This window comes from Monodelphis domestica, chromosome 1 (assembly GCF_027887165.1).
Source record: "Monodelphis domestica isolate mMonDom1 chromosome 1, mMonDom1.pri, whole genome shotgun sequence".
Classification (NCBI taxonomy): Eukaryota; Metazoa; Chordata; class Mammalia; order Didelphimorphia; family Didelphidae; genus Monodelphis; species Monodelphis domestica.
Window position 1 is genome coordinate 395,818,313 of NC_077227.1, and position 27,922 is coordinate 395,846,234.

At 37.6% G+C, this 27,922-nt stretch overlaps 1 protein-coding gene across 1 annotated transcript in view; it reads right to left on the reverse strand.

Annotated features, from left to right (window-relative positions):
• LOC100032469 (ubiquinol-cytochrome-c reductase complex assembly factor 1) overlaps window positions 1-19,878 on the reverse strand; it is a 147,570-nt gene extending 127,692 nt beyond the window's left edge. The window contains exon 1 of the mRNA XM_056822136.1: window positions 19,726-19,878. Within this exon, the coding sequence (XP_056678114.1) occupies window positions 19,726-19,749 (24 nt within the window). The 5' untranslated portion in view covers window positions 19,750-19,878. The remainder of the gene's footprint in view (window positions 1-19,725) is intronic.
• Between the last annotated feature and the right edge of the window lie 8,044 nt (window positions 19,879-27,922).

Consider the following 27,922-nt stretch of genomic DNA (forward strand, 5'->3'; position numbering starts at 1 on the left):
TTATGTTGTGCATGGGGGAGTGTGGTTGCCATTGTACTATGTGGGGGAAGTGAGGCATTTGTTTTTCGTATTACGCTCTATAATTACAGATCCATAAATACGGACCGCAAAAGGGCACACGTTAGTATCATGCCTTCTTTTTTCCTGCCATGGAATCTGATCACATGGGTCTTACCCAGATTCCTGTGTGCATAGGGATTTGTTCATAGTTTTTTTAATAGTCTGGCCCTCCAACAGTCTGAGGGACAGTGAAATGGCCCCCTGTGTAAAAAGTTTGGGGACCCTTGGTCCACGTGAACAGAGACAATTTGTAGAAAAGACAAGGCAGGATGAAAATCTGATTTCCTGGCCTAGGGCACATGAGAGGGAAGATTTTGATTTTGAAAGACCTGCAAATTTTTCCTACCTTAAGAAATTCAGAGATCTTCTCTGCTAGTACACTGGGTTCAAATGTGGCCTCAGACACTTCCTAGCTGTATGATCCTGGGCAAGTCACTTAACCCCAATTACCAACCCCTTACCTCTACTTTTGCCTTGAAATCAATACTTAGTATCAATTCTAAGACAGAAGGTAAGAGTTTAAAAAAAATACTAGAAAAGTAGAGGAGAAAAGGGTCAAGAATCTCAAAAAATAGTAAGACATAAAATAAGGAGGCACAATACTTCCAAAGTATTTTGCCAGTCACATGGAAAATGGCTCATAAAAAAATCCAAACAAAAAAGATTCCCTATGGATGATGAGGTTCTTCAAATGTTTCTACTTGCAAATGACATTATAGATGCCACTACTCCACCCTAGTTCTCCCATCTGTCTTACTGTTCCTTCTTAGATCTTTATTCCCATCACTTCACCTAACTGCAAGTGTTCCTGAAGGCCCTGTCCTAGGTCTCTCAACTCTTCTCCCATTTTTTTCTTCTTAACCTCATCATCTCCCAACCTTTAACTATCATCTCTATGCAGATGATTTCAGATCTACATATGCAGTCAAAGTATTACCCTAGAGCTTCAGTCTTGCATTACCAATTACCTATTATCTTAAACTAGATGTCCCAGAGTCATCTCAAACTTAACATGTCTAAAAGTGAATTTATAATCATTTTCCCCAAACTCTTCCAAACATCATCAAATCATCCTTTCAATCTCTCAGGTTCATAATATCAACATTATTCAGGACTTCTCACTCTACATATCCAATCAGTTCTTTCACAGTATCTCTTATGTCTGACCTCTTTCTCTCCACTCACACAGTTACCTCCTAAGCCCAGACCCTCAACATCTTTCACCCACATAACTGCAAAAGCCTCCTAATTCGTTTTCCTATCTCAAATCTTACACTACTCCAATTCATCCTACACAATTCTGCCAAAGTGTGACTCCCCTACTCAATCAACTCCAATAGCTTCCTATTGCCTCCAGGATAAAATATAAACTACTCTGCTAAGCTTATAAAATTCTTCACAACCTTGCCCCAACCTATCTTTATAGACTCAATGGACATTACTCTCCTCCCAAACTCTGAGATCCAAGCCAAACTGGTCTTCTGTTTGTCCCATCTTCTGTACCTTTGTCCATCACGCCACAGGCCTGGAATATACTCCTTTCCCTTTGCCTCAGAGAGGATCTCACTTCCTTTAAGATGCAGTTCAAGTATCATCTTCTCTATAGTTTTCCTGCTCTCCCAATTGCTAGTGTCCTCCCAAACAATTTTGTATACATTTGTACTTATTCACTACATATACAATTATATGATGTGTATACACACATGCACTCACATGTGCATGTGGGTGTATGTCTCCCCCATTAGACTGTAAACTTCTTGTGAAGTTTATTCTTCATGTATTTACCCCCAGCACTTAGTACAGTGTGGGGTCACATAGTAGGCACTGAATGTTTATTGACTGATCGACTTCGGAGATCACTTATTCAGAACCCTCATTTTGCAAATAGTAGAGCTATAATTCAAGCCTGTGTATTCTAACTCCAAATCTAATCTATCCCTTCAGCTACAACATAAGTGAATCAAACAGGTAAGAGGTGGGCAGTGAAGCTATGACTAGGACAGCCCCTAAAGCAAGGGTTGACTAATTTTCACAGCAACTCTCATGACTAACTCAGTAAGGGTTGGCTTTAATTATGGACCTGCCCGTTCTCTGCAATATCCAATAACTCCAATAACAGGTTCCTTATTTGTTACATTTAGCACCCAGTTAATAATACACATCCCTGTTCTCTACAGGAAAGGTCTCAAAAAAACAGTCTTTGGGACCACTTACTTCATTAATCTTGGGAGAGTGGGTAAATGATACTGTAGACCAGAAATAGTAAAATCATAAGGAAATGCAAGGAGGTAGGAGGTGGCACAATGAATAGAGCTCAGAAGGATCTGGGTTCAAATCTGATCTCAGACACTTCCTGGCTATGTATGATCCTGGGCAAGTCACTTAACTCGATTTGCCTAGCTCTTGCCCTTCTGTCTTAGAGTTGCTACTTAAAACAGAAAGTAATGGTTTAAGAAAAAAGAAAATAAAGTTAAAAAGACAATAAGCTGTTTTAGACATGATGAATTAAGAGTATCAGCAAGCTATTCCAGCAGAAAAGCCCCAAAAGCAGTTTAAAATTCAGGTCTAGAACTTGGAAGAAAGTCTAGACAGGACCAAAGGTATAATCTGAAAGTTACTTGCATATAGGTGGGTAGCTAAAGCCATGGGGTTAAATGACAAGGTTAAGGAAGAGTGAAAAGGAAGCCCAGAACAGACCATGATGAACCTTCAAATAAAGGGGTTCAGGAGGCAGGTGGGTAGCTCAGGGAATTGGGAGCCAGACCTAGAGATGAGAGGTCCTGGGTTCTAATCTGACCTCAGATATTTCCTAACTGTGTGACCCTGGGCAAGTCACCCTCCATTGCCTAGCCCTTGCCACTTGTCTGTCTTGGAACCAATACATAGTATTGATTCTAAGATGGAAGGTAAGGTAGAAAGTAGGAAAACTGGTAGTGTTATCTCTGATGGCAAGAGAAGCAAGTATATTAAGTATATCCAGTAGAAAAAGAGATAATTGGGGCAGCTAGGTAGCAGAGTGGACAAAGCACTAGGCCCGGAGTTAGAGGGATCTGGGTTTAAATCAGGCCTCAGACACTTCCAAACTGTGACCCTAGACAATTAACTTAACCCCAACTGCCTAGTCCTTGCCACTCCTCTGTTTTAGAATTGATACTAATACAAAAAGTAAGGTTTTAAGAAAAAGAAAGGCTAATAATAATGCAAAATAGATAACATTTATATAGCACTTCAAAGTTTGCAAATCACTTTTACATATTTTCACTTAATATTCACAGTCCTAGAAGAGAAAGTATTTATTATCATACCCATTTTACAGATCAGAAAACTGAAACCTAGAGAGGTAAAATGACTTGTCAGGGCTCACAGATCTGCAGTGGGATTTGAACCCACTTCTTCCTAATTCCAAGTCCAGCACTTTATATACTATTCCACACTAATTCTCTATATCAATAGTATTAAAAAATGCTGAGTAGTCAGAGGATAAAAACTAAGAATAGGCTTGGTGTCTGAGGGAGCAAAAGCCAGACTGCAAAGGGCTGAAAGAAAACAGATAGTAAGGTAGTTAGGGGTGTGAACAAGTTTTTTCAATAACTTTAAGAACAAAAAAGAAAATGAATGGGATAGAAGTTAAAAGGGAAAAAGATGAGTCTGGAGAGTTTTGTTTTGTTTTTTAAGATAAGGAAAACATGAAAATGTTCAGACAAATGGGAAGAAACTGGTAGAAAAAGAAAGGTAACTGTTGGGAGATCCTAGAAGACCTGAAAGAAAAAGATTAAAAAGAAATTAGCTTTAGGAAAGAACAAAGCTCTCTCTTTTGTAACTAGAAAAGTGGACTGTTATGGTAAGAAATTTTGAGAAATGAAGAAAGAAATATGAAAATTTTGAAAAAAATATATATATATAAAAAATCAGAAAGAGCCCACCTTAGATTTTTTTCCCCCTATCTTCTTGGTATAATTTTCTAAAAACCTATGCCTTCTGTCTTGGAACCAATACTAAGTATAGTTTCAAGACAAAAGTGTAGTAAGGGCTAGGCAACTGAGGTTAAGTGATTTGCCTAGGATCACACAGTTAGGAAGTGTCTGAGGCCTGATTTGAACCAGGACCAGTCCTGTCTCCAGGTCTGGCTCTCAATCCACTAAGTCATCTAGCTGCTTCAAAGGTGATTTTTAAATGTGAAATTATTGTTATGTCTTGTTATTGTAATGATATATCCTTTTGTGGAAGAGAACAGAATCAAATGTTTTCCAGAAACCTGTTTCTATTCAGGCAAGGCTAAAGCAAGTCTAAAAATGTTCTCTTTCAGCTGAAGACTGTACTTTTTTTTTTTTAAGAGCTTTGATTTACATGTTTTAGGGGTTTCTATTTTAACTGAAGATTTACCAGAATTATTCAGTGTCAGACATTACTTTCCTAAAAATTCAAATATGGGATAAGATAAACCATGTTAAGTTTCATCCCCAGTAGAGAAATGGGAGGGAATGGCAAGAAGGAACAATGTGAACTTTTGGAAATTTTTCTGAAGAATTTCCCCACTTATTTTTTTCAATATCAACAGAAACATGTCAACATCATTTGGGTTCTACTTAGCCTTACATCAATTTTTAAATCAAATTTTATTAGGAAACAGTAACTTTGATCTCATTCTTCCTTCTCTACCCCCTACTAAGTACTATAAAAGCTTTATAAGTATCTAATATTACTTCACAGGGGTCCTGGATAAGAGATACTGTTTTTATTCTCATTTTACAATTGGGGAAACTGAAGCAGACAGAGGTTGTGCCCAAGGACACACAGTTAGTAAAAGAATTTGAAGCCAGATTTTAATTCAAATCTTCCAAATTCCATGTCCAACTATCTATCTCCTCTTACAACCCCAACTTTGGTCCAACTGTGCCTAAATTCAAAACAAGAAGGTCCTCTTTCCCATCTGATCTATAATATACAGTTGCAAGAATCACATTCTTTGGTTAAGAATAGTTTACACTTACACGGCAAACTTTAAAGCTTAAAAATAATTGCATATATCAGTTCATTTGACTATCCTAACATTAAGTTTCATTATTCCCATTTCACAGAGGAGAAAAAACTGAGATGTTAAGAAATGTGTCACAAAGCTAAATAGTAGCACAGCCAGGACACAGAACTGTCTCTTAAAATGCTAAATGTACTTACTGTTCTTTCCACTACAGTATATGGGCCTCTCTTTGTATTTGCTTTTGAACATGTCTTTTTTTTTTCTCAGAAACCTGCTGCCAATTCCAAATGCTTTTTTAACCAAATTTAAATGGTTGATTATAAATCTTTTTTTCCCCTAAAACTAGAAGGAGCCTTAATGTGCAATCCCCTCATTTTACAAAAGAAACTAAGGTTCTGAAGAGAATAAACTGTTCGTGGTCAGACAGTGATAGTGGCAGAACCAGGACTAGTAATTCAGACAGTTTCTTTCTACTAGACTCCACTTCATCTTTTTAAGATCTCCAGAGTTTCTCCTGCCTAACCTATCTATCTAACCACATATATCCTGGAGTTCAGTAATCCAGACAAAGTCAATCTCCAAGCTGTCTTTCTCCACTCCTGAGCCACTTGTCCTTCTTATTAAATAACATTCCCTACCTTCCTTCACAAGTCTGCTAAAAATTCATTTCCTTCATAAAAGCTTTGCAGACCCATCCCACTTGGCTCCAGTTACTCCATTCACTGTTCTTTTCCCCTCCACCCTCACCCAATAACTCAGGTTTACACATGTGTTTAGACTTCTTTGACTAACTTATACTTCAGTGTTCCAGCCCAGTAGAAAAACTGGTTTTTTTCAGAGTTAAGTTCTATAACCCTGAGTAGACAAATCAGGTATGTAGTTATAGATGAAAAAAGTTATGGATGATGGCTTTGCTGTTAGTTGCAATATTTGTGTCTCTTTCAGCTGAAATTCATGGCGTCTGTAGGTCTGGCCTGGTGCTTTGCATTCAGGTATAGAGAAGTATATTTTCTGCTACTATCAAGTGATTGGTAGACACAGCAGCAGTCACCATGAACAGGATATATCAAGATAAAGGAGGTGGGGCAACTAGGTAGCACAACTGGATAAAGTACCAGTCTGGAGTTAGGAGAACCTAAATTCAACTCGGGCCCCAGACCCTTCCTAGCTCTGTGACACTGGCAAATTGCTTAACCCCAACTGCCTGGTCCTTACTACTGTTCTGCCTGAGAATTGATATTTAATATCAATTTTAAGACAGAAAGTAAGAGTTTTGGTGGGGAGAGAAGTAAATAAAATATGTATAAAGGATAGAAACTATCCTCATAGAAACCGAGAATAAACTCTTCCTTATTTTCTGGAATGGTCTAATTTGTTTATGTAGTTTGGTACTTCTGTTTCTCAAAGTCAAAATCATCATTCTGTTACTTTTTTCTCTTTATATTTATGGTCACTAAACTGTGCATAACCTTTGACCCATTAGTTAAAAAAAAAAAGAGGATACATGTGTACAAAAATATTTCTAGCAGTTCTCTTAGTAGTGAGGTTGGAAACTAAAGGAATGACCATCAACTGAGAAATGACTGAAAAAACTGATATATGAATGTAATTGAATACTGTAAGAAATAACCAAAGGGTCAGTTTTAGAGAAACCTGTTAAGATTTCTATGAAATGATCAGCAAAATAACGTGAGCAAAACCCACAGTTTATATAATAACAACACTGTCGAGATAAATAACTTTGACTTAAAAACTGATTAATGACCTATTACAGTTCTATAAGACCAGTGATGAAGCACTCACTGATCAAGCATGCTACCCACCTCCTGACAAAAAGATAAACTTAAGTTTAAAATAAGATATAATAATATTTTGGATATTGCCAATGTTTAATTTGCTTTGATTATGAATATTGTTATTTGGATTTTGTTTTTCTTTCTTTTTCAATGATTATGGGGAGGAAAGAGTAAAGAAATACTTGTGAATTGAAAATAAATGTTTTTATTTTTATATAATTTTATTTTTTGTTATATTTTTTCTACAATTACATGATTCATGTTTTCTCTCTCCCCTCCTCCCTCCCTCCTCCTGGAACTAACAAGCAATTCCACTGAGTTATACGTATATTATCCCTCAAAATCTGAAAATAAACATTTTAAAGTATATAAATGAAAAAAATTAGCCTTGTGATTCAGTTTTGAAAGTAGAAGTACTATAATGGACCTAACTAAATTACTCTTCAGTATGTCATCTGATCACTATAGAACACTTTAAATCAAGGTTCAACAAACTTTAGGTGGTAAGTTAGAAGGACTGAACAATTATCGATAATAAACCATGAACAAGCAGGTGTGAATTTAAATATTACACATAATTCACTAAGACTGATACTGGAAAAGAATTAACAATGTCTAATTATAATGGCCAGGTTTAACTATAGAAAAAAGTTTTGGAAATATAACTCCCTCCCTTTGTTGCAGAAGTGAGGAACTACAGATGCAGAATGATCAAAATACTATCTGAAGTGGTCAATATATTAGTTAAGTTGGCTTTACTAAACTCTTTTTCCCCCTCTTTTAAAATATTTGTTATAAGAAATGGTTTAGGGGTAGTGGGATGAGGGATATGTTCAAAAACAAATGTGATGTAACAACAAAAGGAATCAATCATTTAAATTCAAGCATATATGTATTTAAAGAATCTTATTGGAAACACTAGGGAAGTTATTTCTTCCACCTCCTCCAAGGAACAAGAGAAGGAAGTTCTCTGTCAGAGAGCACTGGTGGGTCTGCTTTGCTCTGCCTCTTTTCTCACTGCCTGACCACTTCTTCACCACTGAGACCAGCAGGTTCCTGTGGGAGGACAAAGGAGTTCATTTCTCATAAGTCAAAATTCATTACAAGCACACCTCTGTCTGGATCATTCTGGCTCCAAACAACCAATAAATAAGTATTTATTAAATGCCTACTATGAGCCAGACATTGTCCTAAATGCTGGAATTACAACTACAAAAGTGAACCAGTCCAACTCCTCTGATACCCACAAACTAGAGCTACAGCAGTAAGATCATAGGATTTAGAACTGAAAGGAACTGTGGAGAAGATCTGATCAAATGAGGTCATTTTAGAGGTGAAGAAGCAGGCCTAGTGAAGTGACTGTTTCAAGGTCACACAGAGACAAAGTTGAAAGAATCAGCATTTGAATCCAAGTCCTCTACTCTTTATATTCCATTGCATTGCTTCTCCACCCTCCTCTAGGCTCATCACTCCAGCCCCTCTCAACCACCTATAAAAAGCCCCAAGAATAAAAAAGGATGGGCCATTTGGTACTATACTGAAGAAAGCAGAATACTGCAATGGAAAGAACCCTTAACTAGGAGGCAGGAGCCCTGGGTTCTGACAGTGGCTCATGTGTGACATGCTCTATTCTATGAGTCATTTGTAAAAAAATAGACTCGAATACAGGACTACAATCCCCACGAGCCTTTGCTCCACTTCCCCAGAATGCCTTGTAATCTCACCTGGGCCGAGATTGAGAAGGTATTTAAGCTGATTCAAAGGCTTTTGAGAGTCTCTCGCTCTTGGCTCTTTTGGACTTCCCTTTTGGAGCAGGCGAGTCTCTTGCGTGATGTGAGGTTATTTTGTCTAGGCCTCTGGCCTAGGCACATATTTCTTACTTGTATATTCTTTAATCTTTAACCTTTAATAAACCTCTAAAAAATATAATACTTCTTGCAGATAGAAACTAATTTCTACCTGCCTCAGTCTCCCCATATTCCCTAAAATTTAATCTTTACAGTTGGCGTAACCACTTCAGGAGAAAAAACTCTGAATCTTCTGATTTAATCTTTAATATCTAGTACCTAGAAATTTTTTTTTTGAGCCATATCTCTCTGGCCAAGGTTTTCTACCCTTGCAAAGCTGCTACAGGCTCCGGACCTGTTGCATTTGCTGCCCACCCTACCTGGCTCGGCCCCATCGCTTCCTGCCTGCAGCCTGCAGCCCTGATCGTCCTCACCTGGTACCTGGTCCCGGCCTTGCCCACCCCCGCAGCCGCTCCTGCTCCTGCTCCTGGCCTCTCACCGGCCCACTGCCTGCCTATTTCTGCGCCCCAGACCCACGAGCACAACCCCAGTTGGCTCAGGACTCATTGCGACCAGCTGGTAACAGTATTGGCCACATGGGCGGAGGGGAGAGAGGAGAGGGAAAGGAGACTGGGTAATTTTCCCTTAGGCTAAACCTCCACGTGGATGGGGGTATTGACCACAGGGGGATCAGAGCAGGAGAGAGAGAAAAGGGAGAGGAGAAGAAACAGATTTTTTCAAAAAGAAACTTAAAAAGCAATGGGCTGTTTAAAAGGATTTTTTACTGTTCTGGTAATTTCATTGATTTCACCTGCGTGCCAGAAGAAACATTCAGCCCAAAGATTCAACTTTGAATTTGAAAATGGGTGGCTCAGGGAACTGAGAGCATGGTTCTGGGTTAAAATCTGACCTCAGATACTCCTCAGCTGTGGGGCCCCCCCACATTTGTGGGGCAAACCCCATTGCCTAGCCTTTACTACTCTACCTTTGGACAATAGACATTTAAATGGATAATTAAAAACAAACAAAAAAACCCCAAGGAACTTTGAAGAGACTAAAGGCTATATTCTAAGGCATTTCAGACTCCAATGGTTTATAAAAATCTCTGTATTCTACTGCATTTTTTGTTTAAGGTTTAACTTTGTGATTTTAAGTTCATATATTACTGGATTCAATATTATTCTGCTTGAACTGAAGGTTGATTGAATTTAATTTGAATGTACTGAGTTTTGAAATTCTGTTGTTTTTCCCCTATAACTGTGTTGAACAAATATTATTGTGAATAAGCCCATATATGAAAAAAACAGCTTTTTTCTATTTTGCTGAGGATAGATGGACTTCAGAACTGGTTATAATTGTATTAACAACCTTTGGAATTTTAATGTGCTAAATACCTCAAATGATTTGATTTTAAGGGTTTTTTAAATATGATTTTTGGAATTTTTTTTTAACAATCTGGTTATTTTTGCCTGCCCCTACCACGAGGTAAGGCCCATTAGCTGAAGTGAAATACATTTTATAAACCCCAACCTTCCCACATGTGAATGGAAGTTGGGCAGTTAATTTCAGGGCATTTGTACCCTTAAAAAGCCTCCAAAAGGAGCACCCCTTTATTTATACTCTTCAGCTCACTACTTTACTTGCACTAGAATGATATATAGATTTCTTGATTATGTTCTTAACCCTAGATGAGTTTTACTTTGTTTAAAAAAAAATATGTTTATTCCCAAGGTTGAAAGATTGCTATGTTTGTAAATGTGACAAATGTCCATCAATTCATAGGTTTTTAAAATGTCATACAGCAACTTATGTGAAATATGAAAGTGTGTTTGTTTGCTATTGTAATTAATTGGGCTATTGAGAATTTTGGGGATATTTTGGTAACTACATAGTTGTACTACTGTATTTTAAAAATGAAAAAATTGTTAACCTTGTTCAATTCATTTACCTTCTACTCGCAGTGATCATGGCCAGGATCTCATTTTTGGTGATAAAGTCTTGTAATCTTTATTTTCTTAGCTGACACAGAGTGTCAATGATTATAAGCTATATTTTTGAATTTTTTAAAGCTCTTTTATTATTATATTTTTCTTGCATGTGCAATATAGTTTTTCAGTTTTTTTATTATTTTTTCTCTCCTTTTTATATTTGAAGCACATGTCACCAGTATTAAGATTTTCTTTAACTTTTTGACTTTTCAGTGCTATAAGTTTGAAATACATTTGTCAGAGCATGCCCAAAAAGCTTGTGACTATAAAAAACGATGCCACTAATTATTTAAATAAATTATGGGACTTTACTTAATGATTCTGTCTGATTCCAGGACAAGATATACACACAAGAGCCATTTCACAGAGCAAAAGAAATGCCAATCCACGATGGATTGATGCATTTCTAGGCCAATACAAAGGTCTTGAACCTAGTGTGAAGACTCGAGGTTACTATGTTTAACATGTGTTAAGACGTAAGCTTTCCTTGTGTCCACACTCCCCCTGAAGATACTCAGACAAGTATCCCCAAAACCTTGGCTCCTACTTGGCTTCTATAATCTGGTCCCTTTCTTTTCTGCCTCTCATAGTGTGGTACTTTTCTGTAGTCCTGGCTACTGACTGGGTAAATGCATCATTGCTTAGATCATTTTGATTGGGCCCTGATTCAAGGACCTGTTATACATTTATTTTTCTTCTACTTGGAATTTTTACACATAAGACTTTGATAGTCTATATTTCATCCAGAAAATTTTCTTTTCTTTTTGATTTTTCTGATGTCTTTTTAATATCTCTTGCCAATTGATTCATATACCTCATACCTCAGCCATGCATCCCTAACTGATTCTGAATCTTTCAATCACCCACAACACAGGGGAATGTAAAAAAATATCATTATTTAAATTGCAAAGTTTAAATTCCTTTTGAGAAGAATTTTAGGTAAAGAAGATGCTACCTCTCTGAATCCAGAACTGAACTGTTGGAGAAGCCACCATGAAGAAGACTCCAGACCACAAGTTGCACAAAATTGAACTTTGGGTGTGATTGATTGAACATTTATTTGTATGTATACTTTTATGCCATTTGTCAATGTGTTCAGCAATTATTGGTTTTATTCTTTTTTCTCTTATCCTCACACTATTGTAATCTTTTAAGTTTATTATGTTTTTATGATCCTTTTGGGGGAAAATTAATTTTTCCAAAAATGATCAAATGGGGAATGTAAAAAAATAGACTTGAATACAGGACTACAATCCCCACGAGCCTTTGCTCCACTTCCCCAGAATGCCTTGTAATCTCACCTGGGCCGAGATCGAGAAGGTATTTAAGCTGATTCAAAGGCTTTTGAGAGTCTCTTGCTCTTGGCTCTTTTGGACTTCCCTTTTGGAGCAGGCGAGTCTCTTGCGTGATGTGAGGTTATTTTGTCTAGGCCTCTGGCCTAGGCACATGTTTCTTACTTGTATATTCTTTAATCTTTAACCTTTAATAAACCTCTAAAAAATATAATACTTCTTGCAGATAGAAACTAATTTCTACCTGCCTCAGTCTCCCCATATTCCCTAAAATTTAATCTTTACACATTCCAGCTCTGACATTCTAGGCTTTCACATGGCTTCCAATGTTCTGATTCTATGAATTTGTTTGGTTCCTAGGTTTAAGGACTGGATACTATACATAAAACAAATTATTAGTCCTACTTTAAATAATTTAAGTATGGTTATTACAGTTTCCTAAGAGTAAGTACAACAATTTGCTACATTTCCCATTAGGTAAGAGCATCTACAACAGAACCAATGAAACCACACCCTGACATTGAGCATGACAATGACTGCAATGCTGGAGTTACATGACCTTTTCACTGAAGAAGTGGGAAAGAAAATGCAACAATTGAGACAGGAGAGAAGAGTACAAAAAGGAAGAGTGGTAGTCAGCTAACCAGGATGGTCTTAAAATACTACCTGGGGAAAAAAATACAAATGAACTGAATCAACTTAAAAAGTGGAAATGAATGAAACTTTTTTTGCCAAGCACCTTTTGAGAACCTAGACAGAGATAACCTCATTTTATTAAAATGCCAAGTAAGATGTTCAGTAAATATTTATAAATTTGAAGCATAGTGGTATCATCATACAGTGAGGTCCATAATAAATACTTATTGATAGATTACTCATTATAAACTCATCTTCAGCGAGCTCCTTTTGCATTCCATACTCTGATGCACATTAATATCATAGCATTAGAAGAGATTTTAAACTTCACCTATAATTGGCAAATATAATGGCTTTTTTAATCCTCAATCTTCAGCCTTCTTGGCTTCTCTACAGTATCTAACACTTGAATACTTTCTCTTCCTGAATACTCTTCTTTCCTCTAGGCTTCCATGATATTCTCTCCTGGTTCTTATCCTACCTTACCTTTATTTTTCAATCTCTTGCTATATAATTTTTAATATATTTTATTTTTTCCAACCACATGTAAAAAGTTTTTAACATTCATTTTTAAATTTTGACCTCCAAATTCTCTTCCTCCCTGCCTCCCTCTCCTCTCCCTCCTTGAGAAGACAATTTGATATAGATTATACATATGCAATCATTCAAAACATATTTCCATTTGTTATATTATTAAAAAAAACAAAAAAGCAAGAACAAAGAAAGGGTTTGTTTGTTTAAGTATGCTTCAATTTGCATTTAGCCTCCATCAGTACTTTCTCTAGAAGTGGATTATTTTCCATCAAAAGTCCTTCATTGTATTGGATCATTGTATTGCTAAGAATAGCTAAGTCATTCACAGTTAACCATCATACATTATTATTGTTACTGTACACTGTTGTCCTGGTTCTATTCATCTCACTTTTCATGTGTTCATATAAGTCTTTCCAAGTTTTTTCTAAAAGCATCCTACTCATTATTATTTCTTATGGCACAATAGTATTCAACACAATCATTTACAACTTGTTCAGCCATTCCCTAATTGATGGGCATTCACTCAATGTCCAATTCTTGGCCACCACAAGAAGAGCAACTATAAATATTTTTGTACATATAGGTCCTTTTCCTTTTCTTTAAATATTCCTTTTGGATATAGACTTAGTAATTCTGGGTCAAAGATTATGCAGTTTTGTAGTTCTTTGGGCATAGTTTCAAAAATGTTCTCCAAAATGGTTGAATCAGTTCACAACTCCAACAGTGCATTTACTTTCCCAATTTTCCCACATCCCCTCCAACATTTATCATTTTCCTTTTCTGTCATATTAGCAAAGTGAGAGGTGTGGCAGTCGTTTTGGTTTGCATTTCTCTAATCAATAATGATTTAGGTATTTTTTTAATATAACTATATTCTTTTGTCATCCTGTTACATCCACTGACTACAAGTATCTTTCAAGGTACTATCCTAGGCCTTTTTCTCCTGTCTCATTTATCTCATTAGCTCCCATGAATGCAACTACCCTATCTCAACACAGATGATTTATATGTATACACACACATATATTATATATATACACACACATACATGAGAATGAATATAAACTACATATATAGATATGCATATATCTATAACTATATACACACACAATCCTAATCTTTCTCTTGGGCTCCAGTTCTGCATAACTACTTTTTAGACATCAAAACTGGATGCTCAATGGACATCTCAAATATATTAAGTACAAAACAAAATTCATTAAAATCCCCAAACTCTCCCCTCTTATTAATATCTATTCCTATTAGTTGAAGATGCCATCACCCTCCCCAGGCACCCAGGCTCAAAGTCTTAAGTATCATTCTTGACTCCTTACACTCATTAGCCCTATATAACCAATCTGATACTAAATCTTGTTTTTGCTTCACAGCTCCAGGAATTTTCTGACTATCCTCCACACCTGGAATGCTTAACTCCTCATCTGCCTGGTTCCTTCAAGTTCCAACTAATATCCCATCTTCTACAGGAAACCTTTCCCAATCCATCTTAATGTGCCTTCCCTACATTAAGTTATTTCCTATTTATCCTGCATATAATTTGTTTGTACACATTTGCTTGCATGTCTTTCCAGTGAGATTGAGAGTTCCTTAATGGTGGAGACTGTCTTTTGTCTCTTTTTCTATCCCCAATCACTGGTACAGTATCTGGCATATAATAGGGACTTAAGTTTCAGCTCCTTATTACCTCTTACCTTGATTACTGCAACAAGCCTTCTAAATGGTTTTCCTGCTCATATCTCTCTCTTCTCTAATACATCTTCAACTGAGCTGCCCAGATGATTTTTCTAAAGCACAACTCTTTTAACTATCTCACTCTCCTGTCCAATGATCTCCAGTGGCTTCCTATTATCTCCATGATAAAATATATTTTTTTATGTTTGGCATTTAAAAGTCTTCATTCCTCCCCTCCAAATATACACTGACCTGTTTGCCGCTGTTCTTTTTTTTTTAAAAAACCTTACCTTCCATCTTAGAGCCTATACTATGTATTGGTTCCAAGGCAGAGGAGTGGTAAAGGCCAGACAATGGGGGTTAAGTGACTTGGCCAGGGTCACACTGAGCTAGGAAATCTGAGACCATATTTGAACCCAGGATTTCCCTGTCTCTAGATCCAGCTCTCAATCCACTGAGTGATCTAGCTGCCTCCCCTACCTCTAGTTACTGTTTCTTAAACATAAAATTCCAACTTCCATCTTTGTACTTCTACAATGTCTATACCCCATGCCTAGACTGCAGTTCCCCATCCCCTTTACCTTTTAAATTACCCTGGTTTCCTTCAAAACCTAGTTCAGATCTGATGGGCTCCAGGAAGACTTCCCCAGCCTCCATATCTGCCACTGCCTTCTCTCCCTGAAATGATCTTCCATCTATTCTGTATATATTTTGAATGCACCTAGTGATTTAAATGTTGTTTTCCCCATCTGAATGCAAACTCTCAGATTTTTTTTTTATGTCTTTGAATCCTCAACACTTAACCTATAGCTAATAGTTTAATAAGCACCTGCTGCCTAATGACTGCTCTTTCCTTCAAATCAGGAATTCCCACTACTAACATACATAGGATCTTAGATATAAAGCTAGAAAGGACCTCAGAGGTCATTCCAAATGCTTCATTTTACAGATGAGGAAATTGAGGTCCAGAGGTTAAATGATTTACCCAAAAATCATACAATTTCCAAGTGGCAGAGTAAGGATTTGAACTAAATCCTCTGACTCCAAATCCAGAACTCATTTCAGTATTTGGTACTTATCTCAGTACTTTTTAACTCACTTCTACAACAAATGACAACAATAATAGCAGATATTTAAACTGTATAAATCATGTATGCATGTCGTAACATTTTATCATATCAATAAACTTATAAAATATGTAGTTTGATATTACTATTCCCATTTTCAGATGGGGAACCTAGGCCAAAGTAATTAAGTGGCTTGCCCAAGGTCACATTGCCAATAAATAGTAGGACTAGTCATTCTTTAGATCCCAGGTTAATGGTAGTGTCAGTTAAATGAAGCAGATGTGGAAGAAGAGATAAATACTTAAAAGAGTTTAAAATAAAGGGAAAAAAAGAACCTCTTTGATTATTATATTTGATTAAAATCCTTAGCAGGACTTTAGGAGAGGGCAAAAGGACTTGATCAAAATAACAATGTGGATACTCTCTTAATCATCTAATCAGGCAGCCCAGAGCCACCACAGCCAGTTCATAAAAAACAATTTTCACTACAATTTACAAGTCCAAATAGATTAGCTGCATTTATCCTTTCCTTGTCTCTCTTCTACTTCATGTTTTTTTCTCTTTTTTCCCACTCTTACCCTTTCTTCTCCCTATTCCTTTCTATTAATACAACCTTGGGTTGTAACTTAGCCTATTTAGTAAGCTATATTGTCACTTGTGAACAAAAAATCATGAAGAAGGTAGTTTCAGGGAAACCCAGGAAGGCTCATATGAACTAATACAAAATGGAGTGAGTAGAACAATGTATACAATAAAAGCACCATAAAGACAAACTTCAAAAGACTTTAAGAATTCTGATTGATGCAATGATCAACAATGATTCCAGAGAATACATGATGCAATACTTCCTGAGAGGTAACTGAGGGTCCATATCTCAGATATAAATTTCTTTAGACATGACCAATGCTGAAGTTTGTTGTGCTTAACTATACAAATTTGTTATAGGGGTTTTGTATTGTAGGAGGGTAGGGGAGGATATTTTTTTTTTCAATGAAACAAAATTAAAATTAAAAACCTCAGCACCCTAGGCAACTCTAACCATAAATAGTAGAAGTTTTAGACCTACTATATTAATACAAGTTTCTCAACAGAATTCCCAAACATTAGTGAAATCGTAAGTCTTGTCTCTATCCTTGGCTACCACTTCTCTACATTTATGGCAGCGCAGGATTGAAATGTAAGCTGCTTGAGGGCAAGGACTCTCTTATCTTCATATCCCAAGCTTAGCACAGCACTTAATGCTTTAGTGTTTAGCATAGTACTTAATGCATTTTCATGAGGGAATGTGTTTTCCTTGACTGTATATTTCTTAAAGGGTTTTGCTTTTTTTCTTTATTTTGCTATAATGAAAGGAATCAATAAAAAATTATTTTAAGTAATGACCTTAGTTTCCCAGTAGACAAAAGAAAATCCCTGAGAATCTTACCAAACATCACTTTTACTTCCTAAATTAGTAAATTCCTGGAATAATCATTACACACTGGGTAGAGGAAGAAGGTTTAGATTCCAAAGCATTTATACAAGACCTTTTAGATATACACTGAGGGGCAGCTAGGTAAGATAGTAGATAGAGTGCCAGGTCCAGCAGTGACCTTCTAGTACATTTCACCTCACTGTTACAATGTCATTTGTAATTTCTGGAATGTCTAGTGACATTCTTCTTTAGGGACAAAGGGAAAAGATGCAATAGCCTACATGCTTAGGAACACAAACGTGGATGAAAGACAAAACAAAATGTGTTATTCCTGAGGATAGAACCAGGGATAATAAGGGTAGCAAGTTTCCTAAGTCTATTTTGTAGTGTTTTCCAGATTGGTCTAATATGATTTCTGAGGCCCCTTTCAGCTCTAATATTTTATGAATTCAATGAGTTCAAAGATCATTATGGACTGAAGTAACCATGGAAGCCTTCCTGAAGACAGTAGAATTTTAACTGGGCCTTCAAAAATGGGTACAATTTGGATAAGCATAAAGGAAGAATATTCCAGGAATAAGGAAAGGCTCAAAGTGGTAGGAAAGACATTTTTTGGAACATTAAATTGTTCTTGGCTGAAACAGGTTTGGACAAGGAAATAACATGGTGAAAACTCTAGAAAAACTACTCTGGTAGCCTGTGAAGGCTGAAATGGATTTGGGAGTTAATTAAAAGGCTGTAGTTATCACAGAACACAAATGATAGTAAAATGATGTAATGCTTTAAGCTTTATAAAATTAGAGGCATTATTGATATAATAGAAAGAACACAGGATTTCTCAACCTTACTTTATAATTTTAGATTTCCTGGATTTCAGTAAATTCATAATTTTTATTCATTCATCAATAGACATTAAGTACCTACAGCATGCAGAAAGCATTCTAAGGAAAAGCAAAGTTGAGATAAGACATTGTTCCCACCTTCAGACATTCTACTATAATTTTTCAGGAAAGAAGTTTGACAATAAGGTAGTTTTCCAGTAAAGTAGTACTATATCATCCTGTCAGACTGGTTATCATCCAAGCATTTTTTCATTGATCTTTATCCACTAGAGTGGGTCTTGGAACCAGGAAAACGTGGATTCAAATTCTGCCTCTGACACATACCCTCTCTGTGACCCTGGGCAAGTCAATTTCACCTCTCTGGGCTCTAGTTTCAGCCTATTGGGACAGTGGACCTAGCACTAGAGTAACATCTGATTCAAACAATAGCTCTGGCAACCTGGGGAAATCACTTAAGTTCTGCCTTAGTTTATTTATCTGAAAAATGGGAATAATAATAACATCTACCTCCCAGAGTTATCATAAGGATAAAATGAAATATTTGTAAAGCAATTTGTATATATTAACATAAAACTGAAAATCATAGCAAAGATGCAAACCTACATTGTTTGAAAAAGTTTCCTCCTCCAGGAGGTAGGCCAATGAAATCACAGGTCCTATCCCTGCCTTTATTCCCACAATTTTGACTTTGTATTAAAAGATTTTAAAATCTTTTATGAATATGAAGTTGCAATATATTAATTATATAAATACATCATAACTAGAGTTAGACCTGGAAAGAAACTTAGAAATAGACTAATTAAATCCCCTTATTTTACAAGGGGAAACTTCAGGAAACTGAAACCCAGAGAAAATCACACAAGTAGCAAATAATACAGTCTAATGACTAATCCTTCCGATTCAAATCCTCTGCTTCAAAATTTATTACACATTCCACTCTCCCACACTGTCTCCCAAAAGACAGGGTTCTAGATCATGTAAGATCTTTCCACTACTCCATACAGGCTAAGATGATTAAAATTATTTTCAGAAATAGAGGCACTGATATAAAGGGGAAAGGATCAATGACTAGTCCTGGATTTCTGCCATTTACCAGCTATATAACTTAGGATTTGAACTTAAAGGATCAATAGAGACAGACCATTAAATCCAATTTCCCTCCACACCTTTTTTCCTTCATCAGATGAATGAACAGAGACCCAAAAGTGGTGAAGCGATTTGCCTCAAGGTCACACAAGGATTTAGTAAGTAGCAGGGCTGTGTGGCTCAGGCTCCTCTGTAAAAAGAGGAAGTGGGTTTCAATGGTTTCCAAAGTCCCTCTCAGTTCTATCACTATGTCCAAACCTCACAACTGCAGCTAATGACGAGGATAGATATCCAAGATGACTGAAGTCCCTCCAAAGGGATGTCAATCTTTCTCCTCCAGAAGCACACACCTAAGGACCAAAGCCCAGATAGGGAATGCTGGTCTGCAAAGCCTGCCTCAGTTTCCCCAGTCCAGAGCCTGTTCCTTGCTCCAGCCCCGCATTCCCAGAGCTCCCTCCAGTGGCCACAGCTTCCCTCCTCTGCCCCCCGCAGAAAGGCCACCACTGCCCCTAACCCAGGGGTCAGCCAGAGGAAAACGGAAAGTCATTCCATCACTCACAAGGACTCGACACAACAGCGCCATGTTCCTCAACAAACATTTCCGGGTGGAAGGGTAAATTTCCGGAGTTCTCCGCCAGCGTGGGGGTGGGGTGAGGGATGCCTTCTCTAGGGCAGGAGGCGGACAACGGTGGCGCAAGCGCAGAACCTACCTCAGCTGTGTGGGCGCACTACACTCGTCCTCTCTCTGTAGTTGCGTCACAACGGCGATACTTTAAGCTAGTCTTGTCTCCTGCTTCCACAGCCTTCTCTCCTGGGCCACTTTTCCTGCCTTCGATGCCCGTAAATGTGCCCTCACAGACACATTCTCCTAACAGACTCTACCCTAGCCCTTTCCCCAAATACAGAATATTTCCATATTATCTCTCCAGCCACCTTTATCCTCCCATAGACCCCATTACAGCCTTCCCCAATAAACTGCAGTGCCCTACGACAAACCCTGTCATGGCCTCTCCCGTGAGACCCCCAATACTTCCCACAGACTGCCTCAAATATAATAGCCTTCCCTCTGACTCCCTGCCCCTCACGGACCACATAGCCCACCCCCACTCAGACTCCCACAGCCTCTCCTTCCATCCAAGATTCGCCGTAAACCTCCCCATAAGCCCTCCTTCCTTTAGACACTCTCCACAACCTCCCTTCCCTTCTTGGATCTTTCCGTGATATAGGAAATTCCTAGTAAGATAACTTCCCTCTCTCCAGGCAGATCACAACTACTGTGCCTTTATTCATAGCGTTGGAGTGTTGCCTAGGTCTCTGAGAGGTTTGGAGTCAGCTTGACACAATGAATTTGTGGCCAGCTCTTTATCCACTATGATATGCTACTTCTCAGCTTTCAGAGAAATGTTGAATTTTATGTTTAATCTGGGTATTCAAAAGATGTCCCAATCTACTAAAGAACCAACCCAATGAAGATAACTAGTCATAAGATCATAGATTTAGAACTTGAAGGGACTTTAGAGATTCAAATTGGCCATCTTTAAAAGCTCTTTGCCTTCATACCTCTGTTTCCTCCCCTGTGCTGAGCTCCCCTTTCACCAACAACAGCAAAAATCCCCTAAAATTGCTCCTTCATAATGGCCCTGCCCCAAAATGCTAGACTCTTTCCTCACCCAAGAAACCTCATCACCTTTTCCAGTTGGTACCTTAAAGATGATCCTCCTCTCTACATCCTTTCTTTATATGCCAGCTAGAAGAAATCATATTTTCATCTTGGTTTCCTGTTGTGTTGCCAGTAGATTGTCCCCATAGTTATGCCTTCTCTTTCAAGTTTTCAATCTCTCCCTTTCTACTAGCTCCTTCCTTATTGCCTATAAATATGCCTAGGTCTTTCCTATTTTTAAAAAACTCTATTAGGCCCTACTATCTCCTCAAGCTATTGTCCTATAATTCTCCCTTTCAGAACCCAACATCTAGAAAAAGCTATCTACCATCATTGCGTAAACATCATCTCTTTTCACTTCTTAATTTCTCAAATTCTGTTTTCCAACATTGTCACTTAACTAAAACTCCTCTCCAAAATTACCAACAATCTCTTAATTGCCAAATCTGTTGATCTTTTCTTCAGTCCTCTTTGTTCTTGTTCTCCCTGCAGCTTTTGACACTATTGACCACTCTAACACAGCTCTCTTTTGATTCTATTCATATCTGTCAACCAATTCTTTGGTCTCTTTTGCTGGATAATCATCCACAGCTATATTCCATAGGCATCTCAAACTCAATATTTCCAAAACAATTTATCTTCCAAAACCTACTCCTTTTTTCAAACTCTACTACATCTTTTAAGGGTAACACCAGTCTTTTAGTCACTTAGGTGCCCAATCTTGGAGTCATCTAGAACTCCTCACATCTATCTCCTGGAATCCCTAGTTTCCTCCAAAGGTCAGTTCAGACACCACCATCCACAAGATGCCTTTCTTGATCCCCAAGATTTTAGTGCTTCCTCCTAAAATTACTTTGTGTTAATTTTTATATGCTTTACATATCTTGCCTCATCAGAAAGAATGTAAGGGCAAGAACTATTTCATTATTATCTTTATATCCCTGGTACCAAGCTTAATACTTGGCACATAATATAAATTTTAAAAAAGGTATTCCTTGAATGGTTAGGACTGATAGCACTTTGTATACTCATTGGTTTATAAATTATAAATCACTCTATAAGTGGGTTATAGTTTAATAGATGCACATAATCTCATTCATATGGATACTTCCTCAAGAAGTGTAAATCTCAGTCCTCACTATATTCTTACATTATTCATATCTCGTCTTGTATGATTCTTCATAGGTCAGTCAATAAACATTAAGCAATCACCGTCAGTCACTGTATTAAACTTTGGAGATTCAAAGAAAAGTAAAAAGTAAGTCCCTGTTCTTGAGCTTACAATCTAACGGGAGAGACAAAATGCAGATAACTATATAGGAATAAGCTATAGGAAGGCACTAGAATTCATAAGAATTAGGAAAAGTTTCATGTAGAAGGCAAAATTTTAGCTGAGACTTGAAAGAAGTCAGAAAAGCCTCCTGAATATGGTAGGGATAAAGAGAGAAAGCATTTCATGCGTGGGGAAAAACCAATTAAAATGTCTAATTCAGAGAATGTCATAGTCAAGGAATAGCAAAGAGGCCAGTGTCACTGGATCATGGAGTATGTGGAATTTGAAACTATGCCCAAAGGGCGGTAAAAACTGTGCCGAGGGGACAGCTGGGTAGCTCAGTGGATTGAGAGCCAGGCCTAGAGATGGGAGGTCCTGGGTTCAAATCTGGCCTCAGACACGTCCCAGCTGTGTGACCCTGGGCAAGTTACTTGACCCCCATTGCCTAGCCCTTACCACTCTTCTGCCTTGGAGCCAATACACAGGATTGACTCCAAGATGGAAGGTAAGGGTTTTTTAAAATTAAAAAAAAAACAAACTGTGCATACCCTTTGATCCTATACCCAGTACTAGGTCTGTATCCTAAAGAGATTTTTTTTTAAAAAGCAGGGTGGACCTACTTGTATAAAACTATGTATAGCAGGTCTTTTGGGGGTGACAAAAAAATTGGAAAATGAGGGATGTTCATCAGATAGGGAATGGCTGAACAAGCTGTGGTATATGATGGTGATGGAATATTTTTGTGCTATAAGAAATGATGAACAAGATGATTTCAGAAAGAGCTGGAAAGACCTACATGAATTGATGCAGAATAAAATAGGTAGAAACAGGAGAATACCGTACACTGTAACAGCAATATCGTATGATAATCAACTGTGAAAGAATTAGCTACTCTCAGCATTTCAATGATCCAGGGCAATTTCAAAAGACTAATGAAAAAGAATGCTATCCACCTCCAGACAAAGAACTGTTGGAATTGGAATACAGGTTAAAACATACTATTTTTCACTTTAGTTTATTTGTGTTTTTATTTTGGAATTTTCATTCTGTGTAAGTAGACTCTTACAACAATGAACAATGTGGAAATATGTTTTGTATGATAATACATATATAACCCAGATCAAATTGCTTACCATGTGGGGGGGGGGGGGAGAGAAGAGAGGGAGGGAAACAATATGGATCATGTTATTTTAGAAAATATATGTGGAAAATTTTTACTACATATAATTGGGGAAATGCTTTTAATTTTTTTTTAAGATTACAAATGGGGAAATAAGAGATAAGATGATTGGAAAGGCAAAATGCTCTATTTTTCATTGGGCCCCAACATCCTTCAAGTCATGTAGGTTCACAGCCTAGGTATCATCCTGGACTTCTCATTCTCCTTTATCCTACATATCTAGTCAATTGACAAATCTTGTGACGTTTTTCCCCAATAACAACTCTCTTCAGTGAAGTTTTATGTCTCTTTTGCTATTTAGTTAATTAATTTTTTCAAGTATTATTTTCTTCAATATATTTTTTGCTCCTTTTACCAAGCTATTAATTCTCTTTTCATTATTTTCTTGCATTGCTCTCATTTCTTTCCTTACTTTTTCCTCTACTACTCTCATTTAATTTTTAAAATAAATTTTTTGTTCTTTCTGTTGCTCTCCCATAAATTTTTACAGGGCTTGTGTCCAATTTGCATTTTTTCTTTGAGATATTACTTATACCTGTTTTCACATCATTATAGGCTTCTGAGTGTGTTTCTTTTTCTTTTTTCTGAGTTTGTGGCTTAATCTTCACTATCACCATAATAACTTTTTATGGTCACATTATTTTTGTTGTTCTTATTGTTGTTGTTGTTGTTATTTGCTCATTATTCCAGCCCATTTTTTGACTTTGAACTTTGTTAAAGTTAGACTCATCTCATCTGGGATATGAAGGGACTCTTCCAACTTCAGGATACTTTAGACTGCTGTTTTCAAAGCTAGTTCTGGGAGTTTTAAATTTTTCAGTGCTTCTAAGGTATTGTGATCCAGGAAGAGGTATGGTCACTGCTCTTCTGGTTCTTGCCCAACAAAGAACCCTACTCCCTAGTGTTCCTTTCTACCTTGGAACTGTAACAAGGATCCCTGCCCCCTTGCAACCACAAACACTCCTCTCTGCCCTGGACCTGAAACTGGGAACTAGATATAATCAATTAAATTGCCAAAAAGTGTCTGGGGATCAGGCAGAGCCAAGATGGTGGCTTAGTAGCATCAAAAGCCTTCACTGCTCTGACAATCCTCCCAAACCAATTTTTAGAAACTGCCTCAAAATGACAGGAATCAAAAATGAACAGAAGGTGCAAATGGACTTTCCTGCTGAGCACAATTTGAAAGATAGACAGAGAGAGTCGATTTTCATAAATAAAGGGGAACTGGAAGCAAAACTGCACACAGAGGAATGTTGGCCAGCCAACCCCCCACCTACTGCACTAGGTTCTGCAACTGGGTGTAGGCTAATTTTGGAATCATGGGTCAGGGAACACATCAGCAAAAGAGCACCTCAGTCCCACACCTTGAAGTCCCAGGCCCTGGCACCAGCCCACAGTGAAACCCAGAAATCCACAGCCCTGGGCCCTTTCAAGCTTTCACAGCTGCACCAAAAGACCTAGCTCCAGGGCAAAACCCTGTAAACCAGTGGAGCAGACAGAAACAGCAAGCAGCTTTGAGGATTCTCAGTCCACAGGCAAAAAAAAAGCTAAAAAATGAGCAAACAGCAGGAAAAAAGCTTAACACTCAAAAACATCTATGGGGGGAAAAAAGCAAAGCACAGAACCAACAGAAGATGATGAGATCCAAACAACCACATGCAAAACTTCAAAAAAAATGGAATTGGTCTCAAGCTCTGGAAGAATTTAAAAAGGAATTCAAAAATCAAATAAGACAGGTTGAAGAAAAATGATGAAAAGAAATGAAAGTAATGCAAAAAGAAAATAACAGTTTAACGAGCTAAATTAGTTAACTATAAGAAGAGGCACAAAAATTCATTGAAAAAAGGAATTTTTAAAAAACAGAATTGACCTCTTGGAAAAAGAGGCCAAAAAAGATAAAAAATCCAAAGAAGAAAAGAGTGCCATGAAAAATAGAATGGACCAAATGGAAAAGGAGGATCTAAAGGTCATGGAAGAAATTCAGCCTTTAAAAATTTTAGTTGGACAAATAGAAGCTAATGACTTCATGAGACATCAAGAAACAGTAAAACAAAAATCAAAGGAAAAAATAGAAGAAAATATGAAATATCTTATTGAAAAAACAACTAACCTGGAAAATAGATCCAGGAGAGACAATTTAAGCCTTATTTAACTATCTGAAAGTCATGACCCCTCTCCCCCCAAAAAAGCCTACACATTATATTACAAGAAATTATCAAAGAAAACTGCCCTGATATTCTTGAACAAGAAGGTAAAATAGAAATTTTTAAAATCTGCAGATCATCTCCTGCAATAAATTCCCAAGGATAAATTCCCAGGAATATTATATCCAAGTTCAAGAGCTCTCAGGCCAAGGAGAAAATATTGTAAGCAACCAGAAAGAAATAATTTAAATATCATGGAGCCCTAGTCTGGATTACAGAGGATTTAGCAGCTTCTATACTAAAGGCCTGGAAGGTATGGAATATGATATTCAGGAAGACAAGGGAACTGGATTTACAACCAAGAAATACCTACCCATCAAAACTGACTATATTCTTTCATGGGAAAGTATGGTCAGTTAATAAAATAGATTTCCAAGCATTCTGAAGAAAAGACCAGACTTAAATGGAAAAATTTGATATCCAAATACAAAATATAAGTGAATCATAAGAAAGAGAAAAAATTTAAGGGCTTCAATAAAATCAGATTGTTTATATGGGGTGCTCAGGGAGGGGTAGTATCTCTGGTATGGAGGGCTTGTCGTGCCCTCCTAGGGCAGCTCTCCAGCCTCTGACCCCCACCTGACACCCAGCTCTCACTTGTGGCTCCCAGTAGCTGCTTGCATGCGGCAGCGGCCACACCCCGGGCAACGGCTTCGACAAGCCGGCTAAATTTTGTGAGGGTAGTCATCGGGTCATCGACCCCCGGTGAACCAGGGCTTTGCTCACCCAGCATGTGAAGACTGCTTCGGCTGAACAGATGGAAGAAACCAATAAGAAGATTCAACGGCTGAAAAGGCAATGCAGCAAAGCACTGTGGAGTGCTCAGGGCGTGTTGGAGCACAAAAGACAACACGGCCATCCAATGCAGCTGAGGAAGTCTCCAGGTGTAACGATTTTTCGTGCCACTGGACCCAGGCTTCCAATGCCAAGAGAGTGGGACTGTCTCTGTGCATCGACTTTTCCACTTAAATCTCCTTCACGCACAAGTATCTTTGTGCACACTCATCTATGCACCATGGATGAAAACGCACAAAGACGGTCGTCATCCTCGATTACTGAGAGACTACTACTACTAATAGGAGAAGTATAAATAGACAAAGGGTGTGATTGTAAGCTATTTAGGAAGATATGCAAAAAGTGTCTGGTCCTTTGCCCTATGCTAGCATGGGGGTCCCTTATAATCTCTTTCTGTCCAGTTGTCCAATTCCCTTATCATCTCTGGTCTGAGAGCTCCTTAAGCTCTTGCTGCCAATGTCCCAGCCACCTCCAAGCTCCATAGCTGCTATTGCACCTCTGCACTCCAGGCTAGTCCCTACACCATTGTTACAGACCTTTCCTTAAAAAAACTCCTAAGTTGGTGATGGTGAAACTTTTAGAGGGGCACCCAATGTGAGAAATGTCCTCAGGTACCCATGGAAATGGGGAGGGGAGCAGCCTGGCCCTGTGTCCCTCCGACTTTCTAGTAACAAACTCTGGCAAAATCTGTGCTGGGTAACTGTGTGCGTGCCCACAGAGAGGGCTATGAGTGCTCCTTTTGATACATGTGCCATAGGTTCATCACCATGGTCCTAAGTAACAACTCAGGCAGGAAAAATATCTCACCCCAACCTTTTTTTATGCTGCTCCAGAATTCAATTTGACACTTTATTTTTAAATTATTTAAAGAGGAATGTTGGGAAAACTAATTATAATGCTCCCTCTATTCTTACCATCTTGTTTCCACCCCAATAACAGCTCTCAAATATATCTCCTCTCAGACTAAATTATCACTCTTTGCAGATGATATAAAGATCTACTTAAAGAAGTCTAGAGAATCACTAGTGGAAATGATTAACAACTTTAGCAAAGTCATAGGATACAAAATAAACCCACATAAATCATCAGCATTTCTATATATTTCCAACACAACTCAGCAACAAGAGTTAGAAAGAGAAATTCCACTTAAAATCACCCTAGACAATATAAAATATTTAGGAATCTATTTGCCAAGACAAACACAAGAATTATATGAACACAACTACAAAGCACTTTCTACAGAATTAAAACCAAATCTAAATAATTGGAAAAACACTAATTGCTCATGGGTAGGATGAACTAATATAATAAAAATGACAATCCTACCCAAATTAATTTACTTATTCAATGCCATACCCATTGAACTACCAAAAAACTTTTTTCTTGAATTAGAAAAAATTATAACAAAGTTCATTTGAAAGAACAAAAGATCAAGAATAACAAAAGAACTAATGATCAAGTATATCTCCTCTCCATTCACAAAGCCATCACTAATTCAGGTCTTCATCTCCTCTTACCTGGACTATTGTAATAACCTTCTAATTGGTCTCCCCCTTGACTCAAGTCTTTTTCCTCTCCACCATACCATCCACATAACTGCCAAAGTAATTTTCATAAAAGGTTATTCTGACAATGTCATCTTTC